Source organism: Syngnathoides biaculeatus, chromosome 1 (genome assembly GCF_019802595.1).
Source record: "Syngnathoides biaculeatus isolate LvHL_M chromosome 1, ASM1980259v1, whole genome shotgun sequence".
NCBI classification, from domain to species: Eukaryota; Metazoa; Chordata; class Actinopteri; order Syngnathiformes; family Syngnathidae; genus Syngnathoides; species Syngnathoides biaculeatus.
In genome coordinates this window covers 7717166-7734007 of record NC_084640.1, presented here as the reverse complement: position 1 = coordinate 7734007, position 16842 = coordinate 7717166, and the positions used below count along the sequence as shown (strand labels likewise).

Below are 16842 nucleotides of genomic sequence, written 5' to 3'. Positions count from 1 at the left end.
CAGTACAAGACCCCTCCATGCTGCCTCACCTAACACCATGAGCTTCCTCTTTATCATCATTGCTAATGACAATTTTGGGCTGCTACACCCACAGTCCCTTAAATAACACGTTATTTCACTCACTGGATTATAAAATAAGTATTTATAAATCTAAGACTATTGCTACAGCCTGTGTACCAGTTTTTTGTTGTTGTTGTTTTTTTTCCCTACAGCTCCATTTGCTTGGGCATCATTTTGCCAATGAAAAATCAGGTGTGTGCTGTCAGGTTTTAAAGAAAGATGACCCATTCATCCATGTTTTTTGTCCTTTTTACAGCAATTCCTCGCCTTCAACCCCTCCAGGAGGATATCTGCATTTGCTGCACTTAGCCACCCTTATTTCCAAAGCGTGGACAGCCTCAGTAGAAGTGTATATGCAGCGCAGCCCATCCCCAGCAACAAGCCCACTATTGAAGAGAGGACTGCCTGAGAGTCCTCGTTGTCCCTCACCGTGTCCGTAAAATGTATTCACCCAGCCCCTCGTCAATCTTGATCATGCGTGATTGTTCAATCCAACTACTTTAAACTACGACTCCTAGCGCAGTGAAATTAGCTGCAAAGTGGATTCATTTTGAAGTATAAAACACAAAATAATTCAAGACAAGTATTCATTTCTTCAGTATATTTTAGAGGTGGTCCAAATCTACATTACATCTGGATGAAATTCTAATTGGATGAGTCTGGAATATAATTTGGGAGATCCATTTAGTCATCACTATTAACTTTACAATTTCAGCCATTACTTGAAGCTAGCAAACTGTGTTTCACCTGAACAAGTTATATGTTTTAGGTGTTTTTTTTCTTTCCACCTTAAAATTGAGATCCTGCAGAAACAGCATGTATATAAATAAACCTATAGTCACAAATCACACAAAAATAATAGCCATGGTAATATTTAGGTATCAAAACAATGGGGATGAATCCTGGTGCGATTTTGTGTTTTATATGTGTACCTTTTCTGTTCACCATTTAAACTTATTCCACTGTGATTTATTGTGGTATCAGAACAAAACATGAATGATCAGGTGGTGGGTGTACATAAACCCTTCAAGGAGGGAACGCAAAAGGAGGTAATGCTAGGAATGAGGACACCCTGCCCTGGAAATGCACAAAAACTATCCTCCTTCCGTGAACTGATGGATTGAATTTGCTGCTTTTAGGTTCTAAAATGTTGATGAATGACTACGTTATCAATGCAAAGACAGTTGTGATTGGGACTAATCAGCGAACAGACTGTAGACTCCATGCAGCGACTACTGTTTGAGTAGTGTTGAGCCCCCTTTGGAGTCTTCTTGATCGGAGGGGGGCACGAGCGCCAAAATGGATCTTTCTTCTGCTTTCTGGACTTGTGAAACCCAAGCATGGTCGCATTTATGAACACATAAAGTGTGCGCTGATGCTCCTGTAGACACCAAACAAATGAGTCATGACTTACTGCCACTTACTGCCGCTATTGGGGCTTAGAAACGTTTTACTGCCATCCAGAGGATGCCCCGTACAACTGCAGACCAGTAGCAGGATTCTAATGGCTGCAACCTTGGGGTCAATCACACTTAAAGGCATTTATCATCATCATCATGGGCTAATACTGGTGCTGCGGCAAAGATTCGGGGGGGGGGGGGGGTTCTTGCCACTTCCTTGATGTTTCTGACAGGCTGATAGTTAGTCATCAAGGTCTCGTATAACATTTTGTTTTTTGTTTGACACAGTAATGCACCCGCTTGCAATAGGTGGCCTTAGTCCCGCAATTCCTTCAGTACATTTGGCATAGAATTACGCTACCAATATTTTGTATTTAATTCTAATTTTATTGCTAAGTCTTATATGCATGTTTTTATCAAGTTGTGTACTTGATTTTTAAGAAACCCGGCATAAAATATTCTTACACCAACTCTATAGAGGATTACTGAACCTGTGTAATGGTAGATTGACAATGTAAGGAATGTATACAAGGCTCAGTGACTGTATTGTACTGTTTGTAGTGCAGCAGGAATTATAGAAAAGGTTTGATATTTACATTGTCAGCCCATAGAAATGTCACAAAAGCAGATCAGGTAGCGTAGTGAGGGTCAATGGAATGTTGTACGGCAAGAGTTTTGTCTGTCGAAAATGTGTGGCGGGTTTTGCGGGTGCATGTTGAATTTTCTTCAGCTTGAGAGTGGCTGCAAATTTGTGTTTTTTTTTTTTTTATAATAATGCACAAATATCCTAAACCTTTTTTTCCCCCATTATTTGTATGTCCCGAAATGTTCAATTTTTTTTCTTTATTTTTGCAAAGAAGGAAAAAGCAAGTTGCAGAGATGTATTTTTTTTTTCCTATAGTTTTCGCAAAACAGTAACGTACTTTTAACACTGGTGTATCCTCTCTTAACTGGTCGTGCTGCTAGCACACGTACACACACACACTCGCATATACGCACACAAACATACACAAACTCATTCTTTCTCAGGTTTTTGGTATCGGTGTCCAAACCTCTCGCACAGTTTGCACATCCTCTGGCTACTTACTAACCACATTACAACTCCTTCAGGTTCTCTCTTAAACTGTCCAGTGATCGCGCCATTGATCATGTCCTACTGTTGATTCTATTTATCACGTGTGTCACTGTAGTACTTAATGTCTGAATACAGCTGTCTGTATGAACTGTTTTGTCACAACAGCAACATTTTATTGCTAATTTGTGAACATAATCCACAATCCATCATTTCGACTGAGCACCGTGTGAACATTCTGATTGGAAATTACATATCGGTGTCGGCGACATACAATGCAATCAAAGCTCGAAATATTTTTCATTTATAGTTCTGGTAATGACTGCTTTAGTCTTTTAAACTTGATACTGTATATATATATATTTTCTTAGCCAGTAACAGTATCACATTCAAACGAGTAAAACTGAATTCCGCATTCAAGCTTTTAGAGGTTTTTGTTGTTTTGAAACTTTTAAAGCTTGATCCATCTTGCAAATCAAGCCACACACATGTTCCTGCGTTATGTTTTTAGCACACCAGATTTGGACTTGGAACAAAACAATCACGGTATTATTGTAAGAATTGAAGAATTGGTGTTGTATTATTGCTTACACCAGCTGAATTAAAAAAATGCTTTTTCTCCTGAGATTTGTGTTGGATTCTAGTTACACGTGACGTGCATGTAAATTAAACCATGCATATAAATCGGGTAAAAATAAATGTTAAAGAACATAGCAGATGACACGGCAATGTCAGAGGAAGCAAGAGCCGTGGCATTTCTGGCACTTACAGAAAGGGGGGTTGGTTGCATGTAGTTGTTGCTCAATATGAAATGTGTGTGCAAGACGTCTACATGAACTGTTGCCTACATTTCCATGGATCATAATCCTCATGTTAACCTTATCACTGTCATCTATTCATTGAGCATGTTTATTGTTGTGCTTGTGGTTTGGTGTGATGAACACATTAAATCAAGTTTCTGCAAGTGGACACTAAGTTTTCAGGAGGCAGATGTGGGAAGTGATGAAGTAGAAATACTTTGTTACTGTACTTAAATAGATTTTGCAGTGTTGTTTCCTGTGACTTTGAGTCTTTTTCTTGCAACTTTTGAATTTGACTTCCTTAAGCATTTTTTTTTGTTCATTCTTGGATCTTGATGCGAGCACAATCCAAGTTAATGAAATATATATGTATTTTTTTCCCCTTTTCAATCATTGTGCCAAGTTATCAACACAGGAATTGGGCATTTTTTCTCATTTACGTAAATAAGTATTTCTGCACAAGTACCTGTATCAGTGTAAGTATTTTACCCCTCTCTGCACTTAAAGTTGTGAAAAAACACCAAAGCAGACCTTTTTTTTAAGAGGGGCCATCAATTTACATGCAATATAAAGATAAACAGAGGGTGGCAGCAGCGTCCCACGGACACGTTGGCTGACTTAAAAAAATGTAAAAGGAGACGTAGCGCTTAGCAAGACGAAAAAAATGCTACTTTGACGTACCCACGAGTTACATATTAAGGAAACACAAATGTTCGTGCTCTCTGCTAGATTATTTCAACATAATTAAGATAAAATGGGGAAGAGAGACAATCGAGTGGTGAGTTATTCTGTTTTCGTCTCAATCCGAAAATTTTTACCTGCCACCAGCTCAGCACAACAGAGCCCTGACCAAGCTAGCTCGTAATAAGCCTACACCTAGTTTATTGGCAATAAAACTGTAAAGCAGCGTACCTTAGTTAAATTAATTTGGTTTTGTGTTATTAATTCAACGCCGTGGCAGATGATGGCAACTGTGAACGTTGCTCGTACACTGGTCCGCATAGCTGCAGGTGACGCTAACGTTAGCTTACTGTAGAGCAGTATAAATTAGGCTCTTAGTACTAAAGTCAACGAAGTACGACATCGGTACTGGTCATGCAAAGGCAGCACGACCTATATAATATCGTTGCGTGTCTACATGCAGCGACTTTTACGACCTACAGTATACTAAAAGGTGTGGCCCTTTAAACAAAATATGGCTTGGTGATGTCAATTTTTGTTTGTCGTCCCCCTCGGTGGAACGTTATTGTTAAAATGCTTCTGTTGACCCTGGTCCTGTCATGAGATTTACTAGAGGGTTCTCCATAGAAACACAACGCATTATATTATATTAAACAATTGTAGTTCTCTCGATGGCATCTGTAAAGTATCTTGTTTATATTTACATTATGCTACTATGAGATTTGTTCAATTTCTGATGTTTGACATTTTAGGCCTACGTAAACCCAATCGCCGCGGCACGATCCAGGGGACCGGTACAGAACTCCGGCCCGACCATACAGGATTATTTAGGCAGACCTCGACCAACATGGTGGGTACAGGATAAAAATGCCACTTGGTAAATTATGCAGTAAAACTTCAAAGATTGAACACTTCATTTCTATTCTTAAATTAATTCAGATGATCAAATTTCTTGAGATTGTGAATTTTGGGTATTCATTAACTGTGAAATAATAACATTGAAAGAAAAAAATGAATATTATTACTGTGTCGTGAATCTGAGTTTCACTATATGAATTGAACTACTTAAAAAAATGGACATTATTCTTGAATTTATATTCTATGCCACTTGTCCACATTAGTGTCGCAGGTAACTGAAGCAGGCAAAAGCCGGGCTTCACTCTCGCAAGCAAAACTATGGGCAATTCAGTGTCTTCTCTTAACCTACCATTCATTCCATTACTTATGTTTCAATGGAGATTGAAACCCAGATTGTGCAAGGCACAGTACCAGCATTTAGTTGCGAATGCTGTCTTTAGTTAAATCATTTGCTGTGTCTTAATCAGGGAAGAGATAAAAGAGCAGCTGGAGAAGAAGAAGAAAGGCTCACGGGCCTTGGCTGACTTTGAGGACAAAATGAATGAGGTGTGAAAACCGACATCTCTCCTACTCAACAGTGTCTGTGGTGAATTTTAAAGCAAGGAGTGATGAAAATCAGCATCTTGAATATTCTATGTACATTAGTTGTCTTTTGGACTGTTGTCGAAATTCTTCCTCGCTCACAGAGATGGAAGAAAGAACTGGCAAAAAACCGGGAAAAGCTGTTGGGTGCGAGCGAAAAGGACAAAGACAAAGACAAAAAGGCAACAGAGCGTGAAAAGGATGAAAAGAAGGATAAAAAGGAGGTGTGGAGCTTGCATTGGAAAAATCTTACTTAAATATTCTTAATGCCTCACGCTCTCTTTTTAATGTGTCTCCAGAAAAAGGAGAAGAAGAAGAGATCCAGCAGGGTGAGGGGAGACCTCCAATTTTCACCCCACCTCTTTTTATTGAGTCTTTTTTTGTCCCCCAAACAAGCGAGTTCCCTCAAATCTAATGAACCCTGCTTTTATTGTGTTCTGCTCAAGCATTCTTCATCTTCTTCCTCCTCCTCATCGAGTTCTGATTCCTCCAGCAGCTCCTCCTCAGAATCTGAAGATGAGGTGAGTCACAGCCTTTTAAACTGGTGGACCTTGACATTTAGAGATATACACATTTCTCTGAATGATACTTTGGAAGTACTGATTACAATCAAGTTATACATCAGACAGTGAGCTGGGACGCTCATCCCCACTGCAGTCTGGGAACTGTAAATATTTGCATGGAAAGGGAACTCAAATTGCATATTTAGATAGTTAAGCACGGACTTCTTCATACCCTGGCTAGTTTGAGTTAAGGTTAAGTATTTTTCTTGAATTGGTAAGCATAATTTGCCATTTCCAGCTAAAAGACATATCCAACAAATGGCAAATCACTTTTGACTCACAATTTGTACAGTATATTAATAGTTTAAGAGTCTCTCCTGCCGTTATTTTTTGAGTAATAACTTGATCTTTTGGGGCGTAGTGGGAGTGGGGGCATAGAACCAGTGGTGATTCATGTATGTGCAATATGGTAGCACGTATTGTACATGCCAGAATCCCACTGGAAAGCATTTCCAGCATTCTCTTACTTAAAATATTTTCAATCAACATGTTTTGTTGTTTATGGATAATCTGCACCCCCTTGGCGAGACATTGCAAGGGGTCCTCAAGAGTTTTGTTCATAAACATTGAAGTGAGGGGTTATCGATGCCAAGGAATGCTATCTTTTTTGGGGGGGGGGCGGAGTCAAATGAATTTACATTACATCAAAGTAAGATTTAGTAGTCATGGAAAAATGATGGCGGTAATGTGTTCAACTTGACAAAAGTACTCATTAATTTAAATGGGCACTCTGTTGGTATTGATACCATCCACCAGTCCATCCGTATTGTACCGCTTCTCCTCAATAGGGTCCTTGGCATGGTGGAGCCAATTTCAGATGACTGGGTGAGAGGCAAGGGTACACTCACACCTACAGGCAGTTTAGAGTCTTCAATTAATCTACCATGCAGGTTTTTGGGATGTGGGAGGAAAATGGAGTACCCGGAGAAAACACAGCCACAGGGAGAACCGCACCCAAGTTTTTATACGAATTCTGTTTTAATAGTTGATTTATCCCGTTTATCAGATAGGCCCTGTAGCTCAGTGGTTAGAGCACTGGTTTGATAAACCAGGGGTTGTGGGTTCGTATCCCACTGGGGCCTCCACTCCCTGAGAAGGGTTGCGTCAGGAAGGGCATCCGGCGTAAAAATTGTGCCAAACATATGTGCGTTCATCTGAGATGACACGCTGTAGCGACCCCGAAAGGGACAAAGCTGAAAGAAAGCCTATCCCGTTTATCAGATCCTTGCAATGCAGGTTATTTTTATTTAAAATAGTACATATCAGTAGTGATCTGGGAAAATTATTTGACCTCATCTGAACTACTTCTGTGTTTGTTTGTGCACAGCTCGAAAAGAAGACCGTGAAGAAAAAGCGGAAAAGAAAGAAGTCGTCAGCCAGGAGAGCATCAGATGACTCAGATCCAGACTCAGATGCTGAAAGAAAGGTCTTCTTTTTTTCCATCTTTCCCCACTTCCCCTCTAATAGCATATCTTGTACTTGTTAATTTGAGAGTGAACAACTGTCAAAATATTTTGTCAATTTAACATTCACCTTAAATCTTCTTTTTTCCCTTCAAGAAGAAAAAGAGAAGAAATAAGGAAGAAGGCGATAACAATAAGGTGATTAAAGCTTGTTCAATTTTTTTAATTGGCCCCAAGTTGGAAATTTCTGCATGCTTATTTTTTTAAATTCATTATGAACGTCGGTAAAGGTGCTCAATGTTATCGCCTAGAATGACAAAAGCCGTCGAAAGAAAATTAAAAGTGAGCCAAAGTCGTCTGCCGATTCAGATGGAGATGATCTGGTAAGTCTTAAATTCACAATTTAAAACAGTTCCCATGTGTTTTGTCAAGGTCTGTGATTTTTTTTTTTTTTTTCTTTTTTTTTTTTTTCTCGTTAAAATGCATATATATCACTACTTACAGCACACTTAACATGCATCTCTTACTCTCTGTAGTTGGTTTGTTTTTGGTATGGGCAGTTCTGTCCAATGCAGAAGCTGAGGCCAGCTTTTATTACCATGACGACAAAAATGAGTGTCCAATTATTCTTGTAAATTTAGCTACATTGTTGCAAGGTTTGGTTATTTTAGAATAGAGTTTAGAATTCAGATAGAGAGCAGATATTCACCACTTCACATCCAGACATTGGCAGTTATTGTAATTGTTTTCAGCAAATAATCATGAACTTGGAATCTATGGCTGCAACACGTTTGAACATTATATATCTTGTCTTTGTAGTGTATTCCATTAAATATACCGTAATTTCCGGCCTACAGAGCGCACCGGATTTATAATACTCACCTAGTACATTTGTAAAGGAAATACCATTTGGCACATACATAAGCCGCACCTGTGTAAAAGCCGCAAGTGCCCACATTGAAACATTAGATATTTACAAAGAAAGACGGTACACAGAGAGTTTTCAAAGTTTTAATACCTTAGCTTAGCTTAACATAGTAACAACATGGTAGCACGAACAGGGCTGATTTAAATAAATAAATAAATAAAATACATACTGGTAAAAAAAAAAAAAAAGACAGCCACAGCAGCTACACAGACGCAGCACTGTAGCACAGCACTAACAGCCGGTTGGAAAAAAAAACAAACTTAGCTAAATCACTGAGACGCAGCAGTAACACCAGGAACATGCTAGTGCGACGTTAACAGGGCCGGTATAAAAGAAAAAAAACATAACTAAAAATCACTGAGATGCGGCAGCAACACGCTAGGTCGGTGCTAACCCTAGCCCAGTGTTAACAGGGCTGGTTTAAAAAACAAAAAAAACGGTAAGTCACTTCCTCAGCACATATATTACACTAGTCTCACTCTTACCTTTTCCACTCAAGTGCCCCCTTGCGGCCGTGAGAAAAAAGGCATAAATTACCCGCATCACTGTATAAGCAGCAAGGCTGAAAGCGTGTGGGGGGAAAAAAAGTCGCGGCTTTTAGGATGGAAATTACAGTAGGTTGAATATGATTTTGTAAATCATTGTATTCTGCTTTTGTTAAACACAAGGTCCCAACTTCATTGGAAATGAGTTTGTATGAAGGTTATATTTCAGATTTTTCTCACAAGTCAAGACAAAATTCAAGGTGCTAGTGTAATAAATGAGGAAACCTGCAGTGGATGTGTAGGCTGTTGGTAGAGCAACTCGAATGCAGGCAAAAAGTCCATGATTGTGAAATGCTGTTGTTACATTTGGTTTATTGTGTGACTTCCTTGTTTCCATGGTATTGATTTTATTTTTCCTCTTCTTCTTAGGCTGAAATCAAAAAGAGAAAGAGAAGTAGTGAAGAAAAGGATAAAATCATAGTAAGAGCTCACTGTCTAAAGTACCATCACGTTGAAATCTTATGAAGTTGACGGGGGAAAACAAACTCCCTTTTAACACAGGACAAGTTGAAGAAAAAGCGGAAAAAGAAGCACAAGAAGCATGGCAGAAAAAAGAAGAGAAAGGCGGCATCTCAGTCGGAGTCTGAGCTGGACTAGCTGTGACTTGATTGTTCACTACTTGGGCTTTTTATTTTTTATTTTTTAATTTTTTTTTTTGACCACCAGTAACATCCAGCTCAGATTTTGACAATTGCTGTGCTTTGCTGAGGTTGTGGAGCCTTGTTGAGTCAAGTGTATCTTTTTTGGGGGGGGAGTATCAGATTTGTTGACAGCAGGCCTCAACTCCCTTCTGCCGGTGTGACTGAACTCTCCCTCCGAGGAGTCATCTGCTTTCTCCTTTGCATGTCGTGCAGAATGCTTGATGTCATGCCAGCCTCATATTGAAGTTGGACCTGTATGATAGAACACACCTCCGTTCATTGCTGCACAACAGTGCACGCGTGAATGGGGACTTCCTGAATAAAGTCACATTTATAGCCATCATTGCAGTTGCTGAAAGATGACATTTTCAAAGTTTGTTTCATAGCCCCCCCAACTACCTCCATCAATTGTTTCTTTTACTGTTACCTTGCATGTTTTTCTCCATTATTAAACTCCTAATAAGACAACCTAACCTGCAAAAAATGTGGAAATTGCTTTCAGTAGGCATCCATACCCTGGCGGTAATGGACCTTTCCGATGGCGAGCTTAAGCTCCGCCCCCTTAGCCATGTCCCACAAGCTTCCTAAATGGCGTTTGAACAGAACGTGTTTGAAGTCGATTCTCTTATCGCGTATTCCAGTTAATATTGGGGCATGTTTTTTTTCCAAATGCGTCAGACTTGGCCAAGAGAGTTCTACAAAGAGGTCTCAACTATTTCACGCAAAGATATGTACACGGAATTAAGATTTTGGACTGCGCGGAATGCGACGTCAGAGTTAGATCGAAACGTTGGCGATTGATGCAAAAAAGGTTTGACACCTCACAAACGTCACATTGAAATCCAACAGGATAAAATAGTGAAGAATGTGAACATTTGCAAGGACAATTTCATCCCCATTCAGTGTTTTTGCTGTTAATACATAGATTTATTTTTTTTTTACTAGTAGAAAAACAGCTATTGTTTCGTCAAGATTGACAGTATGTTTGGGTATCATATTTCATATCATGATGCTATAAGATGCAACAACAGCAAAAATCTCCAAAATTTGGCTAACAGTTGACCACTAAAGCCAAGGAGGTGGTTAAAGCAACATGGAAATGAAACTTCAAACCCAAAGTCCATTTTAAGGGTTGTGAATTGCGTTCGGGGGTGGAGGCTGACTACTGAAATCTGAAAGTCACATGAGGGTAGTGGGTGTGATGTTTACGTTCAAGATTCAATGAGCAGAACTGGGAAGTTTCAACCTGACAAGTAGAATTGTGCTAAACCGTCTTGAGGAAGCTGTTGGAGAACTGATGAGACAAAGTAAGTCCAAGACTTTCACTGCTAAGTGTAACTATTTTGTCACTGAAATGTTGAGTAGAACTTCACATTGCGTGGTCTTTCATTTTGATTTTTGCACTGCCTGTTGGGGTTGTCATGTAATTCCAGATGTTGAGGCTCTGCGTTTATCTCTCATTCGGGGCCTTCGTGTCCGGTAACATCACATGTTCTGATGGAACAGTCTGCTCTGACGACAAAACCTGCTGTCAGACTGAGCAGGGCTACAGCTGCTGTGCTTACCCCAATGTAAGTTCACACGCTTGGCATTTTACAGTTTTAGTTAGTGGTGAATTACTAGTTTTCATCCAGTATATCCTGGGGTTCTCCAGGCTGTGTGCTGTCCCGACTTGTCCCACTGCTGCCCTCGAGGCTTTCGCTGTAACATGGCCTCCCAGCACTGCGAGAAAGTCACCAAGTCGTGGATGGACTTTCCATTTCTGCTAAAAATAGCTGCTGGTGAACCTATTGTCACCCCATTTCGACCATTGTTGCATGCCAATAACAAGGAAAGGGTGAGTACTTTGCCTCAATTTTATATTAAAATCTCATCTGTGCAGTGTAGTGATGTTTCTTCTTCTTGGAAAGACTGGCTAATCATCTTTCCTCTCATAAATTATTATAGGAGCTGAATGAACTCAAACAACCATCATTATAATTCTATAAAATAAATCATGGGCAAGAAGCAGATTTATTTTTTTTTTTAGACTGGACAAACCAATTTTCAGACTGAATCGCTATAAAGTATTATAGAGCAAAATGAATGTATTGACTTCACTGTTTCTATAGCTTAAGTATTGGTGTACCTTATTGGTATTAAGTATTTGTTCCTTATAGGACGAATTGGGGCAGTCTCAGTGTATAGAAGTATGAGATATAATTTTCATGTTAGCACAGTTTATATACTATAATTTTCAGGGTTCTTTTTTTTTAAATTATTTTAAAATTGTCTTTCTCAGCACTCAGTGGACAAAACATCAGGTATACATGTACAACCTGAAATTGACCATCGAAAATTACTAACACAATAATATTATCCAATCATGTTATTGCAAAGGTTTAAAAAAAATAAATAAAATATAGCTCTTTTATTGGTTCTCATTTGGCTGTGGAGTTGCAGAGTTGTGGTTGTATCATGTATAATATATGAATACTCTCTATCATACATTGTAGTAAACATACCTATACCACAACTCTTAACTTGTAAATGTGGAGTGGTTTTAATACACCAAATTCTCTTGTCACACCAAAGTGTTTCTGTAGTATGGATTTTTTTTTTGTGCACATGCCAACTATATCATATGATTTTAGGTGTATATTTTTTTAATCTCATTCCAGAGGCATGGAGCAGCTGCAGTATACACGAGTAGTAGTGAGCAGGAGTTTAGAGTCATTCGCTGCAGTTCAAAGTTCTTCTGCCCACAAGGCTCATCTTGTTGCAAAGGATTGTCGTCCGACTCCTGGAATTGTTGTCCTTACCCGCTGGTACGGATTTGGTGTCCTTTCCGTCTGTTCACATGTGGCCGGAATATTATCTGGTGTTCGCCATTCCTGGTGGAGGCTGGAGCTGTGTCTTCTATCTTCAGGTCTGAAGTCAGGAATACTTGCTTCAGGGCTGATTCCTGGTTTCCTGCCAATGGCGGAATGTCGGACACTGTGGAGCCAACTTTTTATTTAGCATCAACCCAACTTGCGCACACACTTGTGCTCTCATTCCTTGTATTTTCGCATAGTCAGCCACTAAATGGACGGCAAACATTGCAACCTGCTATAGCTGAAATGAAACTGTTTCAATACAGTACAGTAGTTCATAAATGATGAAAGTAATTATTGTAAATATGTATTTTCTGGAAAGATTGTCTTCTAACACCAGACTGTTTTTGATTTTCAGGGCCAGTGTTGTGCAGATGGGAAGCACTGCTGCCAATATGGATACACGTGCAATATCTCCCCTTTATCATGCAGCAGAAAAAATCCAATGGGTCCATTTGCAACATGGATAGAAGAGCATGCTCAGAATGGCAGATGACACGTTATTACGGTTGACATTTACTGCATATTTTCCAATGAACATGCCTTATAATTGTTTAAAACAATGAAATGTAAGTCTTCTGCTGTTTTCTTCTTTTTGCATCAACAGTACGATCATACAGCTGTGGGTTGCACCAATATATATATTATTTTAATTCATGGACTACAATTGCTTTTTCTTAGTAATTCAGTGTATTTACCAATGACCCCCATTGGTGAGTACAGTACTTTCGTTTTATTAGGAATAAACAGAAATGCTACGCCATGTTGGAGAACTCGCTTCCTGTAATGGAAGATCGCGACTGCGTTCATGGTGTTTATCGCTGAGAGACTTGAGGCAGTCGCTTCTAAAATATTAGGCGCTGTTGACAAATTGGTAACCGAATACGAGAAACAAGGAAGAAAACAACCACTATTGTTCAGTACTACAGTACCAAAGGACGCGGTAAGGATTGCGTCATTTCTGCCTTCGACCACTTCACTTTGTGGACCACTATCATAAGCAAGTCATTGATGGACACGTACGACAGCCAAGCAGCTCCCAAGTATGCCTCGGGGAGCTGCCTAGGCTGGGGCAGCTGGATGGGTCGAAGGCGGAAATGGCGCAATAGCTCCTTTGTGTATTGGTGGACGCTCAAACAGGAACAGTTCCTCTGCACACGTCAACAAAAATGCCAAAGGCAACGCAGGGACAACGATCAGCTTGCCATTTCCTTTTTTTTTTTTTTTTTTGTACTGTATATAATATAATATACAATGCATGAAATTAATGTTATATTAACAGTGGGTGGTGCCTACAAATTAAAAACATGCCATTTTTAAACAACAAAATGCTGTGGAGCGAGAAACTACAATGACAACTGGAGCAGCTGGTCGAATGGGCCCGAGGCATCTGCGATCGCTGCGTTGTTTGAGGCTGCTGCCACTAATTGGGCTTGCCCTTACCGACTCACTGTCAACATGTATACATTTAGCACACAATAACAAATTTGTAGAACCTTAACTGAATCATGGTTTGGAAATATATTTGGATTTTTACAAAATATGACCCTGACACCAGTGTCACCAAATCACATGAAATTGTGTCACGGCTTAAAAAGTCCCTGGCTTTAGAAATTAAACAAAAGTTGCTGATTTTGGGTCCATTTCAAGACTTGTATTCTGAGAAATGCTGATGTGGGAAATCGCCCAAATGAGCCCTAACTGAATTCAGGATTCCTAACCTTGACAGATCGGCAAGCACTCTTGCCGATGCCATCAAATGTGGACAGAACATTGCGTTCAAGTGTGACTGAAATCATTTCAAGTTCGTCCAAACACCAGGAACAGGCTCACTTGAAAGACCCATTGATCACTCTTTTCTGCTTGAACAACATTGCAATGCTTGCTTGTTTAATTTAATGATTGTACATCTACATTTTTACTTTTGAGTTTATCCGATATACCATCCAAAACAAGATGCAGGAATGTCTACAGCAATGAAAAACTTTCCTGAAACAAGATTTCATTGTGTAGCTTATGCCATCTAGTGGATGAGCACTTCATTGATATTGCTATACAGTACTGTACTGTGTACTGTATTATATACACGAGTGATTCCCAACCAGGAGCAATCATCCTCTGCTTCCCCCTTAAGAAAGAGATCTGCCCTTCAGCTATGTTTCTAAAATGGATCTTGCATCCACTTCTGATGTCTGGTGCCAGAAGGCATCTGCCTTTCAACATCAGGTTGGGTCAAAAGTTCTCAGTACTTTGAGTTAAAGCTGAAAACTTCCATCACAGTGGAGAGGAAAGTTTGGGGGCGTACGGGGGCTAAGACTTTGCTTTAAATATTGTTCGTGAGGACACTTCTGACCAACAATAAAGTGACGTAAACATCCCATCTTTGGGTTTGAAAGCAGTTAAGTCAAAAAAGAAGCCACTTGGTGAGAAACCTTTAGAGATGCAGCCCATCATCATTCTGGATGAACTGGAGAAGTCTATAAGGTGGGAGAGTCTGTCCAAAGGACAACAATCAGTCGTACACTGCACAAATCTGGCCTTTGTGGAAGAGTGGCAAGAAGAAAGCCATTTCGCAAAGATATCCATAAAAAGTCTCGTTTAAAGTTAGCCACAAGCCACCTGGGAGACACACCAAACATGTGGAAGAAGGTGCTCTGGTCAGATGAAACCAGAATCGAGTTTTTGGGCCACAATGCAAAACGATATGTTTGGCGTAAAAGCAACACAGCTGGAGCCAAATTCAGGACCATTCTGGAACAAAAACCTGTTGGAGTCTGCAAAAGACCTGAGACTGGGACGAAGATTTACTGTATCTTCCAACAGGACAATGATACCAAAAAAAAAAGCCAAATCTACAATGGAATGGTTCACAAATAAACGTATCCAGGTGTTAGAATGGCAAAGTCAAAGTCCAGACCTGAATCCAATCGAGAATCTGTGGGCAGAGCTGAAGACTGCTGTTCACAAACAGTCTCCATCCAACCTCACTGAGCTCGAGCTGTTTTGGAAGGAAGAATGGGCAAGAATTTCAGTCTATCGATGTGCAAAACTGATAGAGACATACCCCAATTGACTTGCAGCAAAGAGTTAATGCAATCTACAATCTAAAATCCCACATTTGGACTCATTTGGAAAAATGGTTTCCTTTGTGAAATTTGTGAGAAACCGGAAACAAATGACACAGAGAGTTGACTGCGACATCTGGAAAGCCACATGGTGAGGAGGAAATGTGGATTGTGTGGCAAGCAATTTTCTAGTGTGGCCCAGTTGAAAAATCTTTGGGGGAGTTCACGGAGGAAACCCTTCAAATGTTATGTCATGATTTTGGAGCGGCCTCCATTTTATATATACCGCTTGTGTTGATGAGGGTTGCGAGTGAGGGGAAAGGCACATTGCAGGATAGAAAGAGACAAGCAACTATTCACAGTCAAGGCAATGGGCATCTAAGAACCCATTAATTAGATTTTGATTTTATGTATATTGTGGTTTAATAATGTCGGTTGTGAATATTTTTTAATATTGTGACCAATGATACAAATCAGATTCCTCAGTGTGTGTTGACACTCAAGTGCTGGGAAACTAGTGTAGTTTTTGTATTATCTTTAGATTTCTTTTGGTTTTAATGGTTTGATTCTGTTAACTTTGGTTTGAAATGGAACAGTAAAGAGCAATTTGAAACTTTTTTTTTCCTCAGTTTTTTGTCATGCATCACTATTTTCGCTTATTTTTCATTTATTAATAAATGTGGCTACCATTATGTGTTTCTACCATGGGTAAAACTCAGGGGCATCATTTTACCTTTGAACAGACAAAACGATTATTCTTAGTGTATGAAAATATTTTGGATTCCTTTTAATAATATATGTAATTCATGTGGGATCCCTGATGGTGGAGTGGTACACACACCTGCCTTTGGTGCAGCCAGCGTGGGATCGACTCCTGCTCAGTGATGGTGTCGATATGTGCCCTGCAACTGACTGGTGACCAGTTCAAGGTGTAGTCTTTCTGAAGCTAGCTAGGATGGGGTCCAGCTTTCCAGCAACCCTTGTGAGGATAAGCGGCTTGGATAATGACATGCCATATAATTCATGAAATTATAATTAACCATTTGTTTTATCAGTGGAAAATATGTTCACTGTTCAATTTAGTGAAAGTATTTACAAAACGCCAGTTCACCAATCGTATAAAATAAATTTGATAAAAAATATTTTGATAACTCATTTTTATGTTGGGAAAAGCCTCACGCGACGTCCATATATAGAAGTAGTCACAATATTTTGTGGGCCTCTGTTGTGAATATTTGAAAGATCTTGCATAGAGGTAGTTCGTTTTACAGGTTTGAAATGGTAAAAATATAAAAAGATACCTAAAGACTTCGAAAAATGTCCAGGTTATGTCTCGTGCCGTGGATTGATCTTTCCGCAGCAGGAAGGAAGTTAGGGGCGTGTGTGTTG

General features: G+C 39.6%; 3 protein-coding genes across 5 annotated transcripts in view; all 3 read left to right on the top strand.

Moving 5' to 3' along the window:
* Positions 1-3523, top strand: part of cdk6 (cyclin dependent kinase 6) — a 32935-nt gene extending 29412 nt beyond the window's left edge. Inside the window, exon 8 of the mRNA XM_061812590.1 lies at positions 317-3523. Coding sequence (XP_061668574.1) covers positions 317-469 — 153 coding nt within the window. The 3' untranslated portion in view covers positions 470-3523. The remainder of the gene's footprint in view (positions 1-316) is intronic.
* Positions 3524-3922: 399 nt separating this feature from the next.
* On the top strand, positions 3923-9874 carry fam133b (family with sequence similarity 133 member B). 3 transcript variants are annotated; one of them, XM_061812258.1, is made up of 11 exons: positions 3923-4110; positions 4766-4863; positions 5339-5417; positions 5558-5677; positions 5753-5782; positions 5900-5974; positions 7344-7442; positions 7579-7617; positions 7731-7802; positions 9262-9312; positions 9394-9874. In XM_061812258.1, exons 1-11 carry the CDS (start codon positions 4087-4089, stop codon positions 9487-9489), a joined length of 783 nt encoding a protein of 260 aa, XP_061668242.1. In that variant the 5' UTR covers positions 3923-4086; the 3' UTR covers positions 9490-9874. The 3 variants fall into 3 exon arrangements, with proteins under 3 accessions (XP_061668242.1, XP_061668157.1, XP_061668326.1); XM_061812173.1 differs by having other exon boundaries at positions 7576-7617; XM_061812342.1 differs by lacking the exons at positions 9262-9312; positions 9394-9874 and having other exon boundaries at positions 7576-7617; positions 7710-7802.
* Positions 9875-10001: 127 nt separating this feature from the next.
* On the top strand, positions 10002-13869 carry LOC133496621 (progranulin-like). Its single transcript, XM_061812466.1, has 5 exons — positions 10002-10840; positions 10967-11104; positions 11188-11370; positions 12194-12340; positions 12747-13869. Exons 2-5 carry the CDS (start codon positions 10967-10969, stop codon positions 12882-12884), a joined length of 606 nt encoding a protein of 201 aa, XP_061668450.1. The 5' UTR covers positions 10002-10840; the 3' UTR covers positions 12885-13869.
* The last annotated feature ends 2973 nt before the right edge of the window (positions 13870-16842 follow it).

Excerpts from the sequence above, each read along its gene's own strand:
- fam133b (XM_061812173.1), top strand. The coding sequence starts at position 4,087 with ATGGGGAAGAGAGACAATCGAGTG. Across the intron at positions 5,418-5,557 it reads TTGAGGACAAAATGAATGAG|AGATGGAAGAAAGAACTGGC; the intron begins GTGTGAAAACCG and ends CCTCGCTCACAG. Across the intron at positions 7,803-9,261 it reads ATTCAGATGGAGATGATCTG|GCTGAAATCAAAAAGAGAAA; the intron begins GTAAGTCTTAAA and ends TCTTCTTCTTAG.
- LOC133496621 (XM_061812466.1), top strand. The coding sequence starts at position 10,967 with ATGTTGAGGCTCTGCGTTTATCTCTCATTCGGGGCCTTCGTGTCCGGT. Across the intron at positions 11,105-11,187 it reads GCTGCTGTGCTTACCCCAAT|GCTGTGTGCTGTCCCGACTT; the intron begins GTAAGTTCACAC and ends GGGGTTCTCCAG. Across the intron at positions 11,371-12,193 it reads ATGCCAATAACAAGGAAAGG|AGGCATGGAGCAGCTGCAGT; the intron begins GTGAGTACTTTG and ends ATCTCATTCCAG.